At 57.8% G+C, this 19,012-nt stretch overlaps 1 protein-coding gene across 6 annotated transcripts in view; it reads left to right on the top strand.

Moving 5' to 3' along the window:
* Nucleotides 1-18,650, top strand: part of NFIC (nuclear factor I C) — a 65,441-nt gene extending 46,791 nt beyond the window's left edge. For 2 of the 6 annotated variants that reach the window (XM_065873465.1, XM_065873470.1), the window contains 6 exons: nt 496-619; nt 1,258-1,382; nt 8,926-9,051; nt 11,238-11,422; nt 14,145-14,230; nt 18,447-18,650. In XM_065873465.1, the coding sequence (XP_065729537.1) occupies nt 496-619; nt 1,258-1,382; nt 8,926-9,051; nt 11,238-11,422; nt 14,145-14,195 (611 nt within the window). In that variant the 3' untranslated portion in view covers nt 14,196-14,230; nt 18,447-18,650. Of the gene's footprint in view, nt 1-495; nt 620-1,257; nt 1,383-8,925; nt 9,052-11,237; nt 11,423-12,005; nt 12,154-14,144; nt 14,231-18,446 lie in introns of all 6 variants that reach the window. The other 4 variants (XM_065873464.1, XM_065873467.1, XM_065873469.1 and 1 more) reach the window with 4 other exon arrangements.
* The last annotated feature ends 362 nt before the right edge of the window (nt 18,651-19,012 follow it).

Below are 19,012 nucleotides of genomic sequence, written 5' to 3' on the forward strand. Positions count from 1 at the left end.
TTCTGCCCCAGTATCCCCCATTCCTGGGACCTCCCTCACCCCCCCCCCAGGAGACCCCAGAGGCCCCCCCCCACAACCTATTTCACCTCTTGTCCTCTTGCCTTACCTATGGACCTGCTGGGGACCTACCCCCATCCCCAGACACCCCCATTTGAATCCTACCCCAGGGACCTCTGGGCACTATCCTGCCTTAACCCTAACCCTTGCCCTCCCCATCCAGATCCACAGAGCCTGGCCTCTGAGAGTTCTGGGAAGCTTGGCCTCCAGCTTTGTCTATGCTTCTGCCTCACAGTGTGACCTTGGCCTCTCTCAATGGCCTTGTTCTTCTGACCCACCGTATAAGGCCAGTTTCAGCCAAATTAGGAATCAGGCCAATCTGGGAAGCGGTTCCTTTTCGTTCTGCCAGCCCCCAGATGGCTCTCCCCACCCCTCCAGGGCAAAGTGCAGCCCTGGACCTTGTTCCTCCCTCATCCTCCTCTCTGTCGCCCTCCGCAGCACCTGTGGTGACTGGAACAGGACCGAACTTCTCCCTGGGGGAGCTGCAGGGACACCTGGCATATGACCTAAATCCAGCCAGCACCGGCATGAGAAGAACGCTACCCAGCACATCCTCCAGCGGGTATGTCCCCGGGGCCCCACCTCTGGGCACCTCACGCGCCCCCCCCCCCCCACTTCCATCTGGCCCCAGCTGGTTCATTCCTCTCCCTGTTTTCACGTTCTACCTGGGAAACTCTTATTCATCTTTCAAAACCCAGCCCCCAAGTGACTCTTTCCCCAGCCCTGACATCCCACGCTGGGCTCCCACAGCCTCGAGTCCTACAGGCCTAGCCCCTGCGACTCCATGAGAACACAGACATCGGTTCTTGCTGAGATATGCTGTGTGATCGTGAGCCGGTCACATTCTGTTTGCCTCGGTTTCCTCACCTGCTAAGTGGGATCATAATCCTACCAGGTTGTTCTGAGGATTACAGTAGGTCAAGCGAACAGCCAGGCTTTCAGGGCTTTAGTCTCCACTCTGCTAGCTTGCTAACCTGGCCCTCTGCTGAGTCCCTCCCTGCCCCTGGCCCCAGGTGTCCCACCCAAGTGATGGGCAGGTTAAAGCGGATGTCATCTGAGAAGCAGCCGAAAGTCCGCGGCTCGCGTGACGTCTCGCGATAGCACCCTCCTCGCCCTGCCCCCTAAGAGCCGGAAGTAGCAAAGCAAGCCGGGCCCGTCTCCGTGGTAACCGGTCTGCTGGCTTCCTTCCTCGCCCCTTAGGAGCAAGCGGCACAAATCGGGCTCGATGGAGGAAGACGTGGACACGAGCCCCGGCGGCGATTACTACACCTCGCCCAGCTCTCCCACGAGTAGCAGCCGCAACTGGACGGAGGACATGGAAGGAGGTGGGGCTGGCGGCGGGGCCTGACCGACCTTCCGGTCTAGATTACCGCGACAGTGACTACGTGTTCCGGCAGGCACTGCGCGGGCACCCCGGGGCAGAGAGTCGGCCTGGAGCCGCGGGGCCTCCTGGGAATTGTAGTCTCGCAGGCTGCGCGCGGTTGGAAGTAAAGTCCGGGTTCGCGTTCCCGGAGCTCTTTGGTTCCGCTCTGGCCGGGGAGGGTGGAGATTATCCCTTGCCCGACTTTCCTGCCCTCTGCCTGTTAACGGCCCATCTCTGTGGGGTTCCTGCTATACAGAATTGACTCAGTAGCGATTCTGATCAACAGGGTGCTTCATCCTCGGGTCTGCCGTAGACCCTCAACTACAGCGTCCTGATATGTGGGTTACCTTTCCACTGGGGTCCTCCCTGGAGTCCTTTTTTTTTTTTTTGCAAGATTCCCATCTCCATGGGATCTTGCTCTCTGTGAGTCCAGTTCCATAGGAGCCCCGCCTCTTTTCTTATAGCATCCTTTTCCTGGTAGATTTTCTTGTTGCTCTTCTGTCTTCATATGGTCCTCTCCAGAGTGTCTGTTTCATGGGGCTCCTGTTCTGTAGGGTCAGCAGTTCCGTAGAAGCTTTTTTCTGCTGAGTGCTGGCTCCTCCTGATTCTTTGTTTACTTACCGTCTCCCTAAGGGCATTCTCCAAAGATTTCCCTTCTTTGGAGTTTCCATCTCCATCACAGGTTCTCATCTAAAGAATCCCTTTCTGGGAAGTCCCTGGTGGTCCAGTGGTTAGGACTCGGTGCTTTCACCACTGCTGTGGCCCGGATTCAATCCCTGGTAGGGGAACTAAGATCATGCAAGACGTGCCGCGCGGCCAAAAAAAAAAAAATCCCTTTCACCTTAAGATTCTGCTCTTCAGTGGGCCAGCGTTGCACTTAAAGGAAATGGTTTGCAGAGGAGCCTGTGGGGAGGATGCCCCTGGCATTCCTCAGATTCTCAGCGGGGTCTGTGCCCTCCAGCTTTAGAAGCATGTCTCTACCCGGTCCCTTATCCCTTAACAAGGGTTCACCGCACTGTATAGCCTAGTGGTTATGAACGTGGACACTCGAGTCCCCCAGCCCTTGCAGCTTCCTGGTGACCCCACCTCTCTGCGCCTCGGCTTCTTCATCTGTAAAGTGGGGGTGTTAATACCTGCAGTACCCACCCCATAGGTTTATTGTGGGGATTAAGTGAATTAATGCATTTGATGTCCCTAAAACAGTCCTGGCACATAATAGGTACCCAGTATACTTTAGGATTTGTTTTCTTCTCTCTCCCTCCTCCTCTTTCCCTCTTCCCCTTTCCCTCTTCCCTGTAGAGTCTGATTTCTTATAAAGATCTGTCTATACAAAGTGCCATAACTATAGGATTCTTGAAAAGCAACATAACATTACAATTAAGAGGGCAGTTTCATTATAACAGAAAAGAATCTGATATATATATATATATATATGTATACACACACATATATATACTTATATATATGGAACTGAAACATTTTGCTGTATACCTGAATTATTGTAAATCAACTCTTCTTCAATAAAAGAAAGAAAGAGAGAGAGAGAGAGAAAGAGGGCAGTTTCAGGCATCAGAGAGACCAGGGTTCAAGTCCCGGCTCTGTCTTTGGCTCACTGTGTGGTGTGTGGGCTGTGTAACCTTGGGCAGGTGACTTAACATCTCTGAGCCTCGGTTGCCTCATCTTCAAAGTGGGAGTGATGAAAACCATCATTCTTTTGGAGAGTTGGAAGGAGGACACGATAGAATGTGACTTAAGCAACCACCTGGCACATAAGTGACCAGGAAACAGGAGAGTTTCTTTGGTGTTCATGTCTTTATAAAATTCCCATCTCTTGGAATCAGTCTCTAACACAGCTGGTTGTGACATTTGAGGTCCCAAGCCTCCTCCCTCTTCCTCATTGTGGGCTCCCAGGTATCTAATGCTGGGAGGACCTCTCTATTTATTAGGCTTTAACTTTTTTTTTTTTTTTTTGCGGTACGCGGGCCTCTCACTGTTGTGGCCTCTCCCGTTGCGGAGCACAGGCTCTGGACGCGCAGGCTCAGCGGCCATGGCTCACGGGCCCAGCCGCTCCGTGGCATGTGGGATCTTCCTGAACCGGGACACGAACCCATGTCCCCTGCATCGGCAGGCGGACTCCCAACCACTGCGCCACCAGGGAAGCCCTAGGCTTTAATTTATGGGTCAGAGTGTCTCTACGTTTCTGTCTCTGTGGGTTCCCTATCTTTCTAAAGTTTGTCTCTATAAAGACCTGTATTCAGTAAGCTTTTTTTTTTTTAATTATACTTTTTTTAATTTTTATTTTTTTAGTTTATTTATTTATTTTTTCTGTGTTGGGTCTTCGTTTCTGTGCGAGGGCTTTCTCTAGTTGTGGCAAGCGGGGGCCACTCTTCATCGCGGTGCGCGGGCCTCTCACTATCGCGGCCTCTCTTGTTGCGGAGCACAGGCTCCAGACGCACAGGCTTAGTAATTGTGGCTCACGGGCCTAGTTGCTCCGCGGCATGTGGGATCCTCCCAGACCAGGGCTCGAACCCGTGTCCCCTGCATTAGCAGGCAGATTCTCAACCACTGCGCCACCAGGGAAGCCCTTCAGTAAGCTTTAAGTCTGATTGTAGATAACAGAAAATACAAAAGGAAGTGCATTTCTCTCACAAATAAATGTCCAGCCATCAGCCGCCCTGGGCAAGTGTGATGTGAGGGACTCAGTCTCCTGCCTTATGCGCCACTGAATGTGGTTTTCATTCCTACCTCATGGTCCAAGATAACTGCTGGAGCTCCAGCCATCATGTCTGCTTTCCAGCCAGCAGAAAAGAAGGGTCAAGTCTGGGTGTGTCCTCTCCCTTTAAGAATAATTTTCAGAAGGTGCACTTACCCCTTCTGCTTATCTCTGGGCCCCTGAGTTAGTCCTAAGGCCATACTCTGCTGCAAAGGATGCTGGGAAATGTAATTTTATTTGGGTCAATTATGTGCCCATCTCACATCAAGCGTTCTGTTACTAAGGAAGAAGGGTAAAGCAGATATTGGGAGACAGTTAACTTCTGCCCTATCATTTACTGATTGGGAACTCAAAAGCACCTCTCACTAACACTGTGATTGAAGAGGTTGTCTACATATAAAGTGAATACTATTTGGAGCTGAAAGACAGCCTGTGCTGATGTAGCCATAGCAGCCCTGAGAGGAAAAATTGTAGCTTTAATTGGAAAAAGAGAAAGGCTGGAAATAAAGAACCCAGCATTCAATTCAGGATGCTCAAAAAAGAAAAACAAAATTTTAAAAGGAAGGAAATGCTAGAGAGAGTCACTGGGGCTTGATCCAACCTTCCTACACTGAGAATAAAGTGGCCATGATGCGGGAGGACAAAGGGGAAGCCTGTACCAGCTTCTGGTGTGCGATGGGGAAATCACAGAGCTGGAAGGGAATGCCAGAGGGGGTCAGTCCTCCTATAGCTCCCATTGGTTGCCTCAGGTGATGGCAGACTCACTCCCTCCTGTGGGAGTCTCAGTACAAACCCCTAGTGTGTGCCTGCCCCTGCCTCCCGGGTGCTCACAGGCTCGTAGGGAGACATGAATTCTATCTTTTCCTCCCTCTCTTCTCCCTCCCTCTTCTTCCCCTTCCTGCCCATCCTTCTCCTCCTTTTTCTCCTCTTCCTGGCTTCCTCTGGCTTCCTGTCTAGACAGTCCCCAATTAGCTGTTCATTAAGGGGGTTAAGCTGATTAGAGTACTCTCTCCCTTCCTCCGCTGTGGCCACCATGGGCAGCGCCCAGCTAACCTCCCAGCCCCAGCCTCCTCACTCCGGTGCCCTGGAGGGGCAGAGGCCTGGGGGAAATCTTGCCAGCCCCGCCCAGGCAAGACCCCTGCAGCCACATCTCTCAGACCCCATACACCAGCTTCCAGCCCTTTGCCCCTTCCGTGCCCGGGCCAGGAGCACCAGGAGTGCCCTTTCTCCTCCTGGCCACATCCTCCCAAGGCCTTCCCTGATTACCCAGCCAAGCGGGGCAGAAAGGGGGTCCCAGAGTGCTTTGCTCTTGCTGCTTCTGTGACCCTCCCCCAGGGAACATGGGCCTCTCACAGGCAGTTATTATATGGAGTGAAGCATGGAACTCCAATCTCTCTCCTCTCCCCCCATCTCTTTCTGAACTTGGAGGGCAGGAGGGGGTGGCAGAACGTGGCCTGAGGAGTTACAGTTGCCTTTGAATCCCAGCTCCACCACTTCTTGGCTCCCCAGGACCTCTCAGAGGGTCAGTTCTGCCCCCAGAGGACACTGGGCGGTGTCCGGGACGTCTCCAGCCATCATGACTGGGGGGCTCCTGGCATCCAGTGGGTGGGACCAGGGACGCTGCTCCACACCCCACAGCGCCCAGGATGGGCCCGCTGAGGATGACCGGTGTCAGCAGTGCTGGGGGTAGTGGGGGAGGCCATCCCACGTGTTAAGTGCCCAGTGAGTGGTGGCTGATCCCAGCAGAACTGCGCTCCGTCCACCCACCTGTACACTCCACACACTCTCTGCCCACCCTGTGTTCCGGGCCCTGGAGACCCAGTGGTTGCCTGCAGTGGGCCCCCCAGGGGAGCTGGCACTGCAGGGGGACAGGCTAGTTTGTTAAGCAGACGGGTGGGTGCTCAGATGGGGGATGTACAGGCCCACCTGTTAGATGAAGCGTATGTGCTTAAACGGGGGACAGACAGGCACGTGTGACAGGCAAGTGGAAAGATACTTGGGGGTGGGCACCTACAGGCACGTGCGTCCGTTAAGGTTTGTGTCTTCGACGGGGGACGTAGGGGTGCTTGACGCTTACGTGGAGATATGTATGTTAATCAGAAAGATGGCCACTCGGATCGGGGAGGTCAAGGGCACGCCTGTTAAATGGAGAGACGCGTGCTTTGATGGGGCATGTACGGGCACTGTGTTAACCAACATCGGTTGCTCACGTGGGGCCTTTCCCAGCATGTTTGTTCAGATGCAGAAACGCAGGCAAGAGAGTGACTCTTTCTTGCAGTGCCGAGCGCCCCCCGCCCCCCTCCTGGACCCTGGCTCCCCAAGGCCCCATCTCAGGAAGCTCTAGAAGGGCCTACGGAGGTGCAGCTGGGGGCAGGGTCCACGCCAGGCTATTTCCATCCAGGACAGGCTGTTCTAGGAAATCCTAAGTGAGCATCTGACAGCCGTAACCTCATTCCCCCTGCAGCCCTGAGCCAGCCGGGAGCCCAACACAAACACACACACGCACGCACGCACGCACGCACGCACAGCAGGGCCAGCCTCCTCCCTGCCGGCCGCCCTGGATGCCACCAGCTCCTCCTGTCCCTGGGAAAGCCCGGGCCTGCACCCAAGGCCCCACTTGGCTGCCAGGTCCCTCTGGGCCGCCAACCGCATCCCAGGACACGCTCCCCCGCTCACACACTGATGCGCACCCAGAGCCGACCAGGGCAGCAGCGTCTGTAGCAGCAAAAGCGGATGGTGGCCTGAGTGCCCATCAGGGGGCTGGTTCCTAGATCTGGCTCACCCCTGGCCGTGCCATCGCAGAGAATGAAAGCACCCCACGTGGAAATGCCACAGTAGGGGTGGGGGGAATGCAGCAGCATCTCAGGTGGGACAGCCCTGGGGACCCACGCAGATGCCCACTCGCAGAACCATCAACCCGAGACCCCAGAAACGGCGGCGGGCCTCGGAGGAGGGCGGGGGTCCTAACTGGGGCAGCTCTGCCCCAGGGGACACTGAGCCATGTCTGGGGACATCTATGGTTGTCATGACTGGGGGTGCTCGAGTGGGTGGAGCCAGGGAGGCTGCACCACACCCCACGGCGCCGAGGACGATCCACAGAGAATGACCCCGGCCCTGATGTGTGCAGCCTGAGAGGCCACCTTTTGCGGGGTGGCAGGCAGTGTGTCCCTAGAGACTGTCATACTGGGTGAAGTAAGTCAGAGAAAGGCAAGTATCACATGACACCGCTTATGTGTGGCATCTAAAAAAAAAAAAAAGGTACAAACGAACTTATTTACAAAACAGAAGTAGAGTCACAGATGTAGGAAAGAATCTTATGGTTGCCAGGGGGCAAGGGAGAGGGAGGGATAAATTGGGAGATTGGGATTGACATATACACACCACTCTGTATAAAATACTTGGCTAAGGGCTTCCCTGGTGGCACAGTGGTTGAGAGTCCGCCTGCCGACTCTTTGAGAGTTCGTGCCCCGGTCCGGGAAGATCCCACGTGCCGTGGAGCGGCTGGGCCCGTGAGCCATGGCCGCTGAGCCTGCGCGTCCGGAGCCTGTGCTCCGCAACGGGAGAGGCCGCGGCAGTGAGAGGCCCACGTACCGCAAAAAAAAAAAAACCTGGCTAATAGGGACCTGCCATGTAGCACAGGGAACTCCACTTAGTACTCTGTGGTGACCTATGTGGGAAAGGAATCTAAAACAGAGGGGATACATGTATGTGTATAACTGACTCACTTCGCTGTGCCCCTGAAGCTAACGCAGCATTGTAAATCAACTAGACTCCGATAAAAACTATTAAAAAAAAAAACACAACCCCCACCATGTGTGGATCCACTGTGGGCCTCAGTGGGTGTGTTTCACTGTAAAATGGATTTTAAAACAATTCCTAAACATGTCTATCTCCAGATCCCCACTTCCCCCAGAGCCCAATTCCAGAGAAGGGGCCAGGCCAAGGACTCTGCCTGTTTTCAGACACGTCATCATCCTTTGCTGTCACTAGAAAAAGCCTCTGCAGAGCGGGGTGGGAGTGGGGGGTGGGATGCAGGGAGGCAGGCGGGGGGCATTCATGGTTCTTCAGGGCGGACGTGTGCCCCGCATCTCTGGGGTCCGTCTTCCATGTCATGACAAGGCTTCTCCCGAGCCAGCGTCCATTCTGTGCCACGGCCTCCACGGAGGCTGTATGCGCCCGTTTTACACCTTTTATTCATTGAGGCCGAGCTGGAGACCTTCTGGGTTCCCCAGGGCCACCGGGGTAGATAGTGAGACCCCCGTCTGCAGAGGAATGGCAGCAAGTAATTCCAGTGCGTGGGTGTGTGCCAGGCCCTGATCTAACGGCTTTACATGTTGTATTGCATTTAATACTCACGATGGCCCTACAGGGAAGGTTCTGTCCCCTGGGTAAGGATCGGTGGGGGGGGGCACAAGCACAGAGCCACTTGGGCTTTGGGGCTTTGGACCAATCCTCTGCCCACCCTGCGGCCTTCTCTAGGGCTCTGGTGTCCCTGGGGGGCAGGGGGCAGCCCTGAGCCGACTTACGTCTGGAAGGAGAGAAGGTGGGGGCCGGACTCTGTCGTCCAGGGGCCCGTGTGGCGTCAGACTCCTCCTCCCGTGGGCCGTGTGACCCTGGGCGGCCCCCTTCCCAGCTCTCAGCCTTGCTTTGCCCCTCCTTACAATGGGCTCCCAGCCCCTCGTCCATGGGTTGCTGGGAGAAGTGGGGGCAGGGGCTCTGTGGGGAGGTGCAGGGGTCCTGGGAGTGGAATAACCCTGCCTGCCGGCCCTTGACCCTCTGGCCCTCCCCGCAGGCATCTCATCCCCGGTGAAGAAAACAGAGATGGACAAGTCCCCTTTCAACAGTCCGTCTCCCCAGGACTCGCCCCGCCTCTCCAGCTTCACCCAGCACCACCGGCCCGTCATCGCCGTGCACAGTGGTGAGCACCGCGGGCCCCGGGCGGGGAGGGGCGGCTGAGCCCTCTAACCAGGCCACTTATGGCCGGGGAAGTCCCACCGGCTGTCTGACCACAAGTCCTATTTCTGTAGCCTCCCACCCGGGCAGGAAAGCCTGCAGCTGCCATGGTAGAGAGCACCTGGGCCTGACTCTTTGGGGGCCTCAGTTTCCCCTTCTGTACATGGAGGTGCAGCCCGGGACTCATCCCTCAACCTGCTCCCCATGTGTCATACTCAAGCGGCCCACCGACGGACCCCGGGGCGGAATGGCCGCAATAGGAGGCAGACACGCAGAAGGACACACACAGGCCATACAGGGGTACGGGAGCTCTCAGCCACACAGACAGCGTGGGGTGTGAGCTGAGCCCGTCACCCGTCCACTGGGCTCATAAACGTCCCCCTCCCAGGGCTGTCCATAGGACCGAATGAATTAAATCACAATGAGTTAGATAAGAGCTTGAATGTCACCTGTTGCCCCTTGGTTGTGATAATGATGATTTAGTTCCATACAAGGGCAAATGCACATACAGGGCAGAGGCAAACATCAAAATAGCACAACAGTTTAGACTAGGAGCCGGCCAAGCAGGCCCCCCAACTGCCACCGTTCTTGTAAATAAAGTTTTATTGGCGGAGGGCCACACCCATCTGTTTACATGTCATCTGTGGTGGCTTTCAGGCAACAAGAGCAGCGTTGAGTAGCTGCATCAGAGACCCTATGGCCTGGAAAGCCAAAAGTATTTACTGTCTGGCCAGGGGCTAGAGAGAGAGGAAGGGGGAGTGACCACTAGTGGACACAGGGCTTCTTTTGGGGGCAGTGAACTGGTTCTGGAATTACGAAGTGAATATACTAAAAGTCACTGACTTGTTTAGAAAAAGAAAAAAAATAGCAAATACCACACTGGAATATTACTCAGCCATGAAAAGGGGTGAAGCCCTGACACTCACTACCACGTGATGGACCCTGAGAACACGATACTCAGTGAGAGAAGCCAGACACAGAAGGACACACAGTGGGTGATTCCATTGATGGGAAATCTACAGACAGAGAGTGGCTTCCTGGTTGTCAGGGGCTGGGGAGGGGATGGGGGTGGTGCTAATTGGGATGGGGTTTCCTTTCAGGGGGATGAGAATGTTCTAAAAGAGATTGTAGTGATGGTCATACAACTCTGTGAATGTGCTAAAAAAACACAGTGAATTGTACGCTTTAGAAGCATGGATTTTATAGTGTGCAAATAATATCTCAATTAAAAAAAAATATTGACCCACCAGCCATTTATGGAAAGAGCTAGCCGAGCCCCAGGTCAGGGTGTGGCCAGTCAGGCTGCTTGCTCTGTGGCTGGGGCAGAGGACGTTCCCTCTGAGAGCCACGGTCATCCTCTGTCTTTTTTTTTTTTTTTTTTTTTTTATTCAGTAGTCAGGACTTCCTCTGACCACAGCCGGGAACTGTTCTCTCTGATTTTTTTTAAATTAATTAATTAATTTACTTATTTATTTTGGGCTGTGTTGGGTCTTCATTTCTGTGCGAGGGCTTTCTCTAGTTGTGGCAAGTGGGGGCCGCTCTTCATCGCAGCGCGCGGGCCTCTCGCTATCGCGGCCTCTCTTGTTGTGGAGCACAGGCTCCAGACGCGCAGGCTCAGTAGTTGTGGCTCACAGGCTTAGTTGCTCCACGGCATGTGGGATCCTCCCAGACCAGGGTTCGAACCCGTGTCCCCTGCATTAGCAGGCAGATTCTCAACCACTGTGCCACCAGGGAAGCCCCCATCCTCTGTCTTAAAAAAAGATGTGATGGGAATTCCCTGGCGGTCCAGTGGTTAGGACTCAGCGGTTTCACTGCCGACGGCCCAGGTCCCTGGTTGGGGGACTAAGATCCTGCAAGCCAAAAATAAATAAATTTTTAAAAATAAAAATAAATAAATTAAAAAAAATAAAAATAAATAAAAGTGCTCCAAGGGGTGATGCCAGAACTCTGGGGGAGTCACAGTAGATTCATCGAATCTGGGCGTGTAAATGACAGCAGGGCCTGGTCATGGCAGATGCCACTGGGTCTCCACATATTCGTATTATTAAAGGTGCCGCAGCGTGGGCGTGACGCACACCCACAAACAGTCACTCGGAGACAGGGCGGCCTGGCGGGAGCCCCTGGTGACCACTGCCCCCCTCCTCTCCACAGGGATCGCCCGGAGCCCTCACCCGTCCTCGGCCCTGCACTTCCCCACCACGTCCATCCTGCCCCAGACGGCCTCCACCTACTTCCCGCACACGGCCATCCGCTACCCACCTCACCTCAACCCCCAGGACCCGCTCAAAGATCTCGTGTCGCTGGCCTGCGATCCGGCCAGTCAGCAGCCTGGACCGGTGAGTTTGGGGGGCACGACCTCCCTGGGGCCCTGGCGCGAGTGTCAGGCAGCCCTTCCTCCGCCAGGGCAGCTTCTGTTTTACAAACGGCGGGGTCCACAGCCCCTGGAGCCAGACCGGGCGGGAATTCAGGCTTTTTCAGATGTCTGAGCGGACGGTACTCTAGGAAGCCCCCAAATCGAACACGGTTACGGCTGAGCTCAGGCCGCCTTTGGCCAGACTTCCACCAAAGCTTTTGGTGTCCGGAGCCTTTCAGATCTGGGAACTGTGGGCGAGGTGGTGGATGAATGAATGCGTACTCGCGGCAAATGCGGGGAGATGCGTCTAGGCCACCCATGAGGTCCAGCGATGCTGTTTAGGAGGCGTGGAAGGAAAGCCAGTGGGTACACAGTAGCCTGAGGAGGCAGGGAAGGCATGGCGATCCCAGGATGCTGGAGGCCTGCGGGGTCAGGCGAGCACCGGGCACCCACCAAACTCGTCCCGGCCGTGCCCACCAGGCCGGTCCACAGCCCCGGGGTGGACGGCAGCCCGAGGCGGAGGGGGCGCCCGCCGCCTTAACCACCTGTCTCTCTGTTCCCCCCAGTTAAATGGAAGTGGCCAGCTCAAAATGTCCAGTCACTGCATTTCTGCTCAGATGCTGGCACCCCCGCCCCCCGGGCTGCCGCGGCTGGCGCTCCCCCCCGCCACCAAACCCACCTCCGAGGGAGGAAGCTCGTCGCCGACCTCGCCCTGTAAGCACCCGGGAAGGCGTCCCCGAGGGGCCCCTCCCCTCCCCGGCCCTGCCTCTGGGGTCGGGGTCTCAGGCCCAGCCCGGTGGGTACCGGCGAGTTTGGTGGGTCCCCAGATGGAGGCCTGGGGCCCACGTGGTCAGGTCCACACAGGGCCAAGGCAGCCTGAGGGGATGGCCAGGGGCAAGTCTGGGGTCCGCCCCCATTGGCCGAGTGGCCTGGGGCCCCCGTGTCCCCCCTCTGGGCCTCTAAACCCTCTTCCGTGCAACAAGCAGCTGGCAGTAGGTGAAGATCTCAAACTGGAGGTGGGAGGGCCCGACCCGGCCCCCAGAAGCCTTTTGTCTGAGGAAAATGAGAATCTGTTGTGGTGATGGTGGCTTTAAAATCAGGACATCTCACATAGAAATTCCAGAGTTCCGGATTCTCCGGGGAAAGTGGCCCCAGTGGGCCCTGTTCCTGCTGGTAACCTGGGCTGGGCCACATCCTTAGACAGGACACACCCTGCCTGCCCACCTGACCCCAGGAGGCCCTGGGTTGGCTGCCTCGCCTTGTGTAACTTTCTGCTCTCTGGATGTGGGTCCAGGTGGTAGCCTGGTGGGAGACCCTGGCTTGGTCTCCTAACCTTCTAGAACTTTCCACCCTTTGGATGTGGCTCCAGATTATGGCTCACCAGCCCCCAGGGCACCTCCCCCTCCCCCGCCACCCCCAACCCCAGTCCAGGGCTGCTCCAGGCTGGGAAGAGGTTCCTAGAATTCCCATCCTGGGGTCTATCTACCCCATCAGTGGTGGCTCTGCCCCCAGCCTCTTCCTAAATCCCCTTCCTCTTTGGGTGTCTCTCCCTCGCTCCCCAGATGAGATTCCTCACCCCACCCAAGCAGGAGGGGCCAGCCCTCCCATCTGGGCCCCATCGGCCCCCCTCCCCGCATTCAGCACCCCAGTATTTCTTCCCCAGCATCCACTGCCTGCCGAGACCCGGGGCAGCCTCACGTGCAGACGGGCTTTCTCCAAACACCATGATGGAGCATAGGGCACTGGGTTGCAATCCTGCCCCTGCATCTCGCTCCCTGTGTAACCTTAGGCAAACATCCTCCCCTCTCTGAGCCTCAGTTTTCTCAGCCGCAAAATGGGAGAGTCACCAGAGGGTGGTGGCGAGTGAGTCAGTGCAATAGATCAGGGAGAACATTCAGCGGGAGGCCGGGTGCAGAGGACAGAGTCGGCATGCGGCGCTGGTCTTCACCTACTCTCCCTGCTTTCTCATATGTGAAATGGGCATAATGTTCACGTCTGCCGCGTTGAGGCTGCCGAGGGTTAGAATGGGATAGTGCCCAGTGCCTGGCTTACAGTGACGCTTAATGGGCGAGGGAGAAACACGGATTTCTTCTCCTTCCTCTGCTCCGGCTTCTGAACTGCAGGTGCAGCCTGCTTCCCAGCCCCCACCCCCAAATCCCCCAAGCCTCACCACCTCCCACTTATCTGCACCCTGGTGGAGACCACATGGGGACCCTCCCGCCACCCCTGTCCCCTCCCCAGCCTGGGCTGCGAATCATTCACTCGCCGGCAAAACATAGTGCGATTAAAATATAATCATATATATATATGTGCACACACGCAGCCTTCCCCATGCCCTCTCCAGGAGGGAAATTAATAAATAAAACGCCCTCAATAATTCACGGCCCCCCACGCGGCGGGATGCAGGCTGCAGGAGCAGGATGGACCAGGCAGTGGAACACTGAATAATTCACAGGCGGTTTCTGGATTATGAAACTTTCGTCCTGCGCCTACCCTCTCAGCAGACACCTGCCCGCGTGACCCCGGGGGCCCAAGACCGTGGGCTTTTCGGGGTGCCTGGACCATCGGGGGAGGGCGGCAAGCTCGGAGGCACCGGCTGCTGGGTATGAAGGCCCGGCTGTGTGACCCTGGGCAGCGGCCACCCTCTCTGGTGCTCCCGCGTCGCCCCCGCGCTAATGGGCTTTCGGTCTCTCTCCTCCCCGCAGCCTACTCTACGCCCGGCACGTCCCCTGCAAACCGTTCCTTTGTGGGATTAGGACCAAGGGATCCAACGGGCATTTATCAGGCACAGGTAGGGGCCAAGAGGCCGGCTGGTGGGGGGGTGGGAGGGGCAGGGCAGAGGGGCCGGCCTGGGCGCGCAGAGAGAGGCCGGCCTGCTGGGTCCCGTGCCGCTCCCGCCAGCCGCACCCCTGGCACGGTGGCCAGCCTCCCAGCCCCTTCCAGGGCCTCGAGCCCACGCCCGGGGACGTGGTATGGCCCCAAATCCTGCCAGGGGACACTCCTGGCAGAGCTGCTGTGGGGCTGGGATTTTCACCGCCCTGGCCCCATTTGTACCTATGGGAAGACTGAGGCTCGCAGAGGCAAGGGGATTTGCCCAGGATCACACAGCGCGTCAGCCCAGGCTTTCAACCCCCCAGCCTTCATCCCCTCCCACGCCGGCCGGAGGGAGGGACCACAGGAGAGGGAGGGTAGGGGGTGCCAGAGGACCCCAGGACACCAGGGGCAGGCGGGGGGCTGAGGCAGCCCATGGCAGGGGGGCGGGGCCTCCTGGTAGGACCTGCAAGCCCCCAGCCCTGGCTCCAGCCTGCGAAGTGGGAGTGGGGCGGCAGAGTCGGGGTGAGCATCACTGCGGCTGAGCGCGCACCAGGGCGGGGGCGTGAGGCTGGCTGAGGACGAGACGAGGAGGCTCAGAGAGGAGGAGTGAGTTGCCTGAGGCTGCACAGCAGTGCAGGGCAGAGCCTTGATGGGTCTGGAACTGAGACTCATGGCTCCCAGCTTCTCTCGGGGTGGGGGGTGGCCTCAGCCCCTGCCCACGTGTCCCCGACACCCGCCTTTGGGCCAGGGTCCACATCTGTGTTGCGTGCAAGCTGCGAATGTGTCGGCAGGGGGTGTTCAAGGGTGGCGGCTGGACCCCAGAGCCGTGCTCCCTGGTGCGTGTTGGGGAGGGGGTCATGGGATGTGAAACAGCCACCAGCTGCTCCAGGCCCAGTGAGGCCCAGACACACAGAGAAACCTCTTCAGGGCTGCCCAGCATCTCCAAATCCCCAGAGCCATAGAGTATGGGGATTTGTGGGGTCCCCAGGGGTCAGGTTCGGATCCTCAAGCCACTTTGGGAGGGTCCCCCGCAGTGGAGTTCGTGGGGAGGCGTGGGGAGGCGGTGGAGTGGTAGCCACATCCCCGGAGACGAGGATGAGACCAGAATCGGCCACGCTGACCATCCACCACAGCCTGGACCCCTGGCGACCATCTGAGGCTGGCCAGGTTGCTGCTGGCAGCTCAGGGGGACAGAGTGGGTGGGCAGGACCTGGCTATCCCCCTCCCTCCCTGCCCAGACTTTAGCTGGGGGTGCTGGGGTCAGGGTACCAGGGCTAACTGCGCGGAGCTCTGAACTTCAGTCTCTTCTTCTGGCCTTGGGCACCTCCTGGGAGTCTTTGAAGGGTCTGGAGCATTAGGGGACCAGTTTTACCCAGAAAGGGCACTGAAAGGCCAAGACCACCCCACACACCCTCGCACACCCAAACTGTAAGTGTCCTGCTTTACAGAGCCCCAGCCAGGATCCGACAGAGGGGGTCACTTGGTCAGGGTTACCCACCGAGCTGGGGTGGCCCCAGGATTCCCCGCCTTGAGTTTTGGGTTCTGTCCTGGCCTAGACACCCCTGCCCCCCGGTGCTCAGGGAGCCAGGCGTTTCCTCTCCCACCCCCACCTGACAGCCCTCCCGGCTGGAGGCTGGGAATGTCCTAATTGCTGCAGAAAGCAAAGCTAATAAAAGTGACAGGGAGGGGGCCCTGCCCCCTTAACCCTTCCCCAGCTTCCCCCCCACCCCATTGTCAACCCCTGCATGGGGGGACGGGGGACCACCCGGAGCCAATGGCCTGCAAGGGGAGGGAAACCAAGGTGCCGGGGAGGGGGGCACCTTTGGTCACCACCCCCCTTGGCCAGCAGGCCCCGCTGGGGACCCAGAGAGAGTGGGTCTGGGGCTGTGGAGGAACCTGGGGATGGGGGGGGGGCGCATCCAGGGCCCTGCTTGGGTGGGGAGGGGTGAGAGCCTGGTGTCAGGTAGAGTAGGGTGTCCAGGCAGGGGCATCAGCACTGCCAAGGGCTGGAAATGATGAGGAAAGAGCCTGAATGTGGAAGACCTCAAATGTGGGCTTTAGCCTGGGGGCCGAAGGGAACCACTGAAGGGATGGAGAGGGAGGCAGGAGCACAGCCAGGGCTGGGAGTTGGAAAGAACTTCGTGGGGCTGGTGGGGGAGGGTGGCACGGAAGGTGACAGACGGATGAGAGACCCCAAGGCTTATGGAAAAGGCGAGGCCCCCCATCTGGGTCTGGTGGAGGACCCCGCCAGCACCACGCAGGCAGGACCACGGGTCCCTGGACTAAGGGCACCCAAGTCCCCCGGTGGGTTCAGCCCCCCACCCCTGGCAGACCCTGGAAGGAGGGAAGGGTGGGAGGAAGGGGCCATGAGACCCGCTCCCCGCTCTTGGAGCCCCTTTGCAAAGGGCTCAGAGCCCAGAGGCCTCTCCTTTCTGGCCCAGTCAGCACTTCCTCCGCCTTCGTTATTCCTGGCAGGTTGGCTTTCCTCTGCCCCCACCCCCGGCCCCTGCCCCCCAGCCTGCAGCGGCTTCTCTCCCCGCACCACCTTCCCTTCCATCTCCTGCCCTCCCCACAGTCAGTGCCTTGCCTCCTGATCAATAGCCTCTCCCCTCAGTCAGCGCCCCTCTCCCAATCGATGTCGGTTGATCCCTCCCTGATCGATTGCCCACCTTCTTCATCCCCTCCACCCCCGTCTCTCACCATCAGTCCCCCCAGTCCTGAGCCATCCATCACTTTGGCCCCCAGAGTGGGGCTCTTGTGGACTCTGACACCCCCGCCCCCTCCGCTGTGTGAAGGGGTCCACCCGGCCGAGCATGTTACACCAGAAGCTCTTTGCCCATCACGCCCCTTCAGCAGATGAGCAAACCGAGGGCCAGAGGAATTTAAGCCGCATGCCCAAAGCCACACTGGTGGCTCCAGCCAGGCCAGGGGGATGCCAGAAGAGCCCAGAACTCACTACTGACACCGCGTGGCCTCTGTCTCCCCCTCAGCTGATGGGGGACGATGTTGAGTTGAGGGTGCCCCCCCACCCCCCACTGCTATGGGCAGAGAGCCTAGGAGGGGAGGAGGCAGAGAGGAAGGGCCTAGGGGAGGCCAGCCACCACCAGGGAGGGTCACGCCCAGAATCTGTCTGGTTGCCAACGGAAACCAGACATGAGGTAATGGCCAAGATGAACTTGAACTTGGCTGGAGGTGGGGGGCTGGGAGCCATGCATGGCGCCAGTTCGATGGGATGGCCCAGCGGCTGCAGGGTGGCCTGGTTGGAGGGGGTGCGATTGATTTACAGCAGGGGGTGGAGGAGCAGCGCTCCTGTGACCCCAGCGGGGTGGGGATGGGGGTTACCTACCCCCAGGCCCGCCCCACACAGGCGAATAAGGATGTATTTCCAGGGGAAGGGTCTGTACAGCGGCTTCCCTGTGGAGACCCAGGCCAGAACTGTCCATGCAGACCCGGCCACCTGACCCAGAGCCTCAGTCTCCCCCTCTGGAAAGTAGGAGTCATGACCCCCTCAAAGGCCAGGCTAAGGGGTCAACCCCAGGCAGGGGGACAGGTGAGGACTGAGGCCTCTCAGGCCTGAGTTCGAATTCTGGCTTCTCCCCTCCCACGCTGGTGGGCTTGGGCAAGTTACCTTACCCCTCTGAGCCCGTTTTCTTCACTGCAAAACTGGGTCGGGGGGCAGTAGTCCCTCTTTCATGGGGGCTCTGGGGGAACCGTTAAATGGGAAAATGTCACCCTCCGCGGACAAGGTGGGCAGATCCCCTCCCCTATTTTATACTCGGGGCAATGAGGTACGGGGGTGAGGTTGCCGGATTTAGCAAACAAAACCACAGAATGCTCGGGTAGATTTCAATTCCAGATAAAGGATTGAAAAGAAATAATAAATGTTTTTTAGCCTAAGTATATCCCAAAAGTTGCATGAGATGGACTTATATTAACAGGTTTATCCGTAGTTTATCTAGAATCCAGATGTCACTGTATATCCTGAGGTTTATCTAGCAGCTCTGCTTAGGGGCAAAGTCACTTGCCCAGGGTCACCCAGCCGGTTATGCCAGGTCTGGGATAGGGGAGACAGAGGTCCCAGGTCCCAGGGGGTAGGGGGGCCTCAGTGGGTATGGGCAGTGGCTGGCGGAGCCTGACCCCCCTTCTCTCTCCTCTCTCTTTCTCTTTCTCTGTGTCCCCCTTGGGCCACCCAGTCCTGGTATCTGGGATAAGAAAGATTTCTTCCCACGCCCTGCTCCTTCGTCCCGGGAATCGCGGGGAGCCACACAGCCGGCCCCCAGCCCACGTTTTCGGTGGCAAGCTAGAGCAAGCAAGAACACCCCGCTGACTCCCAGCCCGGCCGAAAGACAAAACACACAGACACATAACACACAGGAGGAAAAGAAAAAAGAAAAAAAAAAAAAAAGGAGAAAAAAAAAAAAAGACAAACGGGAAAAAAAACAAAAACAAAAGAAAACCACACATAAAAATAAACCCACCCAACCAAGAAGATAAAAGGTAAAGATGGCAACACTTCGGACTCTCGGGATGCCGCGGCCGGACGGACCGGACTGGAGGGCCAGGCCCCACTGCCCCTGGGAGCGGGCGCTCGGGGCGTCCTAAGTTATTCATCTCCTCTCGCTGCTGCTCTGGGAGGGCCGGCTGCCCCCACTTCCGCCCTGGACCAGGTGAGCGCAGCCTGGTGCCTGTGCCCAGCCGACGGGGCAGGACACCCAGTGAGGCCGCCTCTCCCGCGCGCCCCCATCGCCACTGCCACCAG

Source organism: Phocoena phocoena, chromosome 3, assembly GCF_963924675.1.
Source record: "Phocoena phocoena chromosome 3, mPhoPho1.1, whole genome shotgun sequence".
Classification (NCBI taxonomy): domain Eukaryota; kingdom Metazoa; phylum Chordata; class Mammalia; order Artiodactyla; family Phocoenidae; genus Phocoena; species Phocoena phocoena.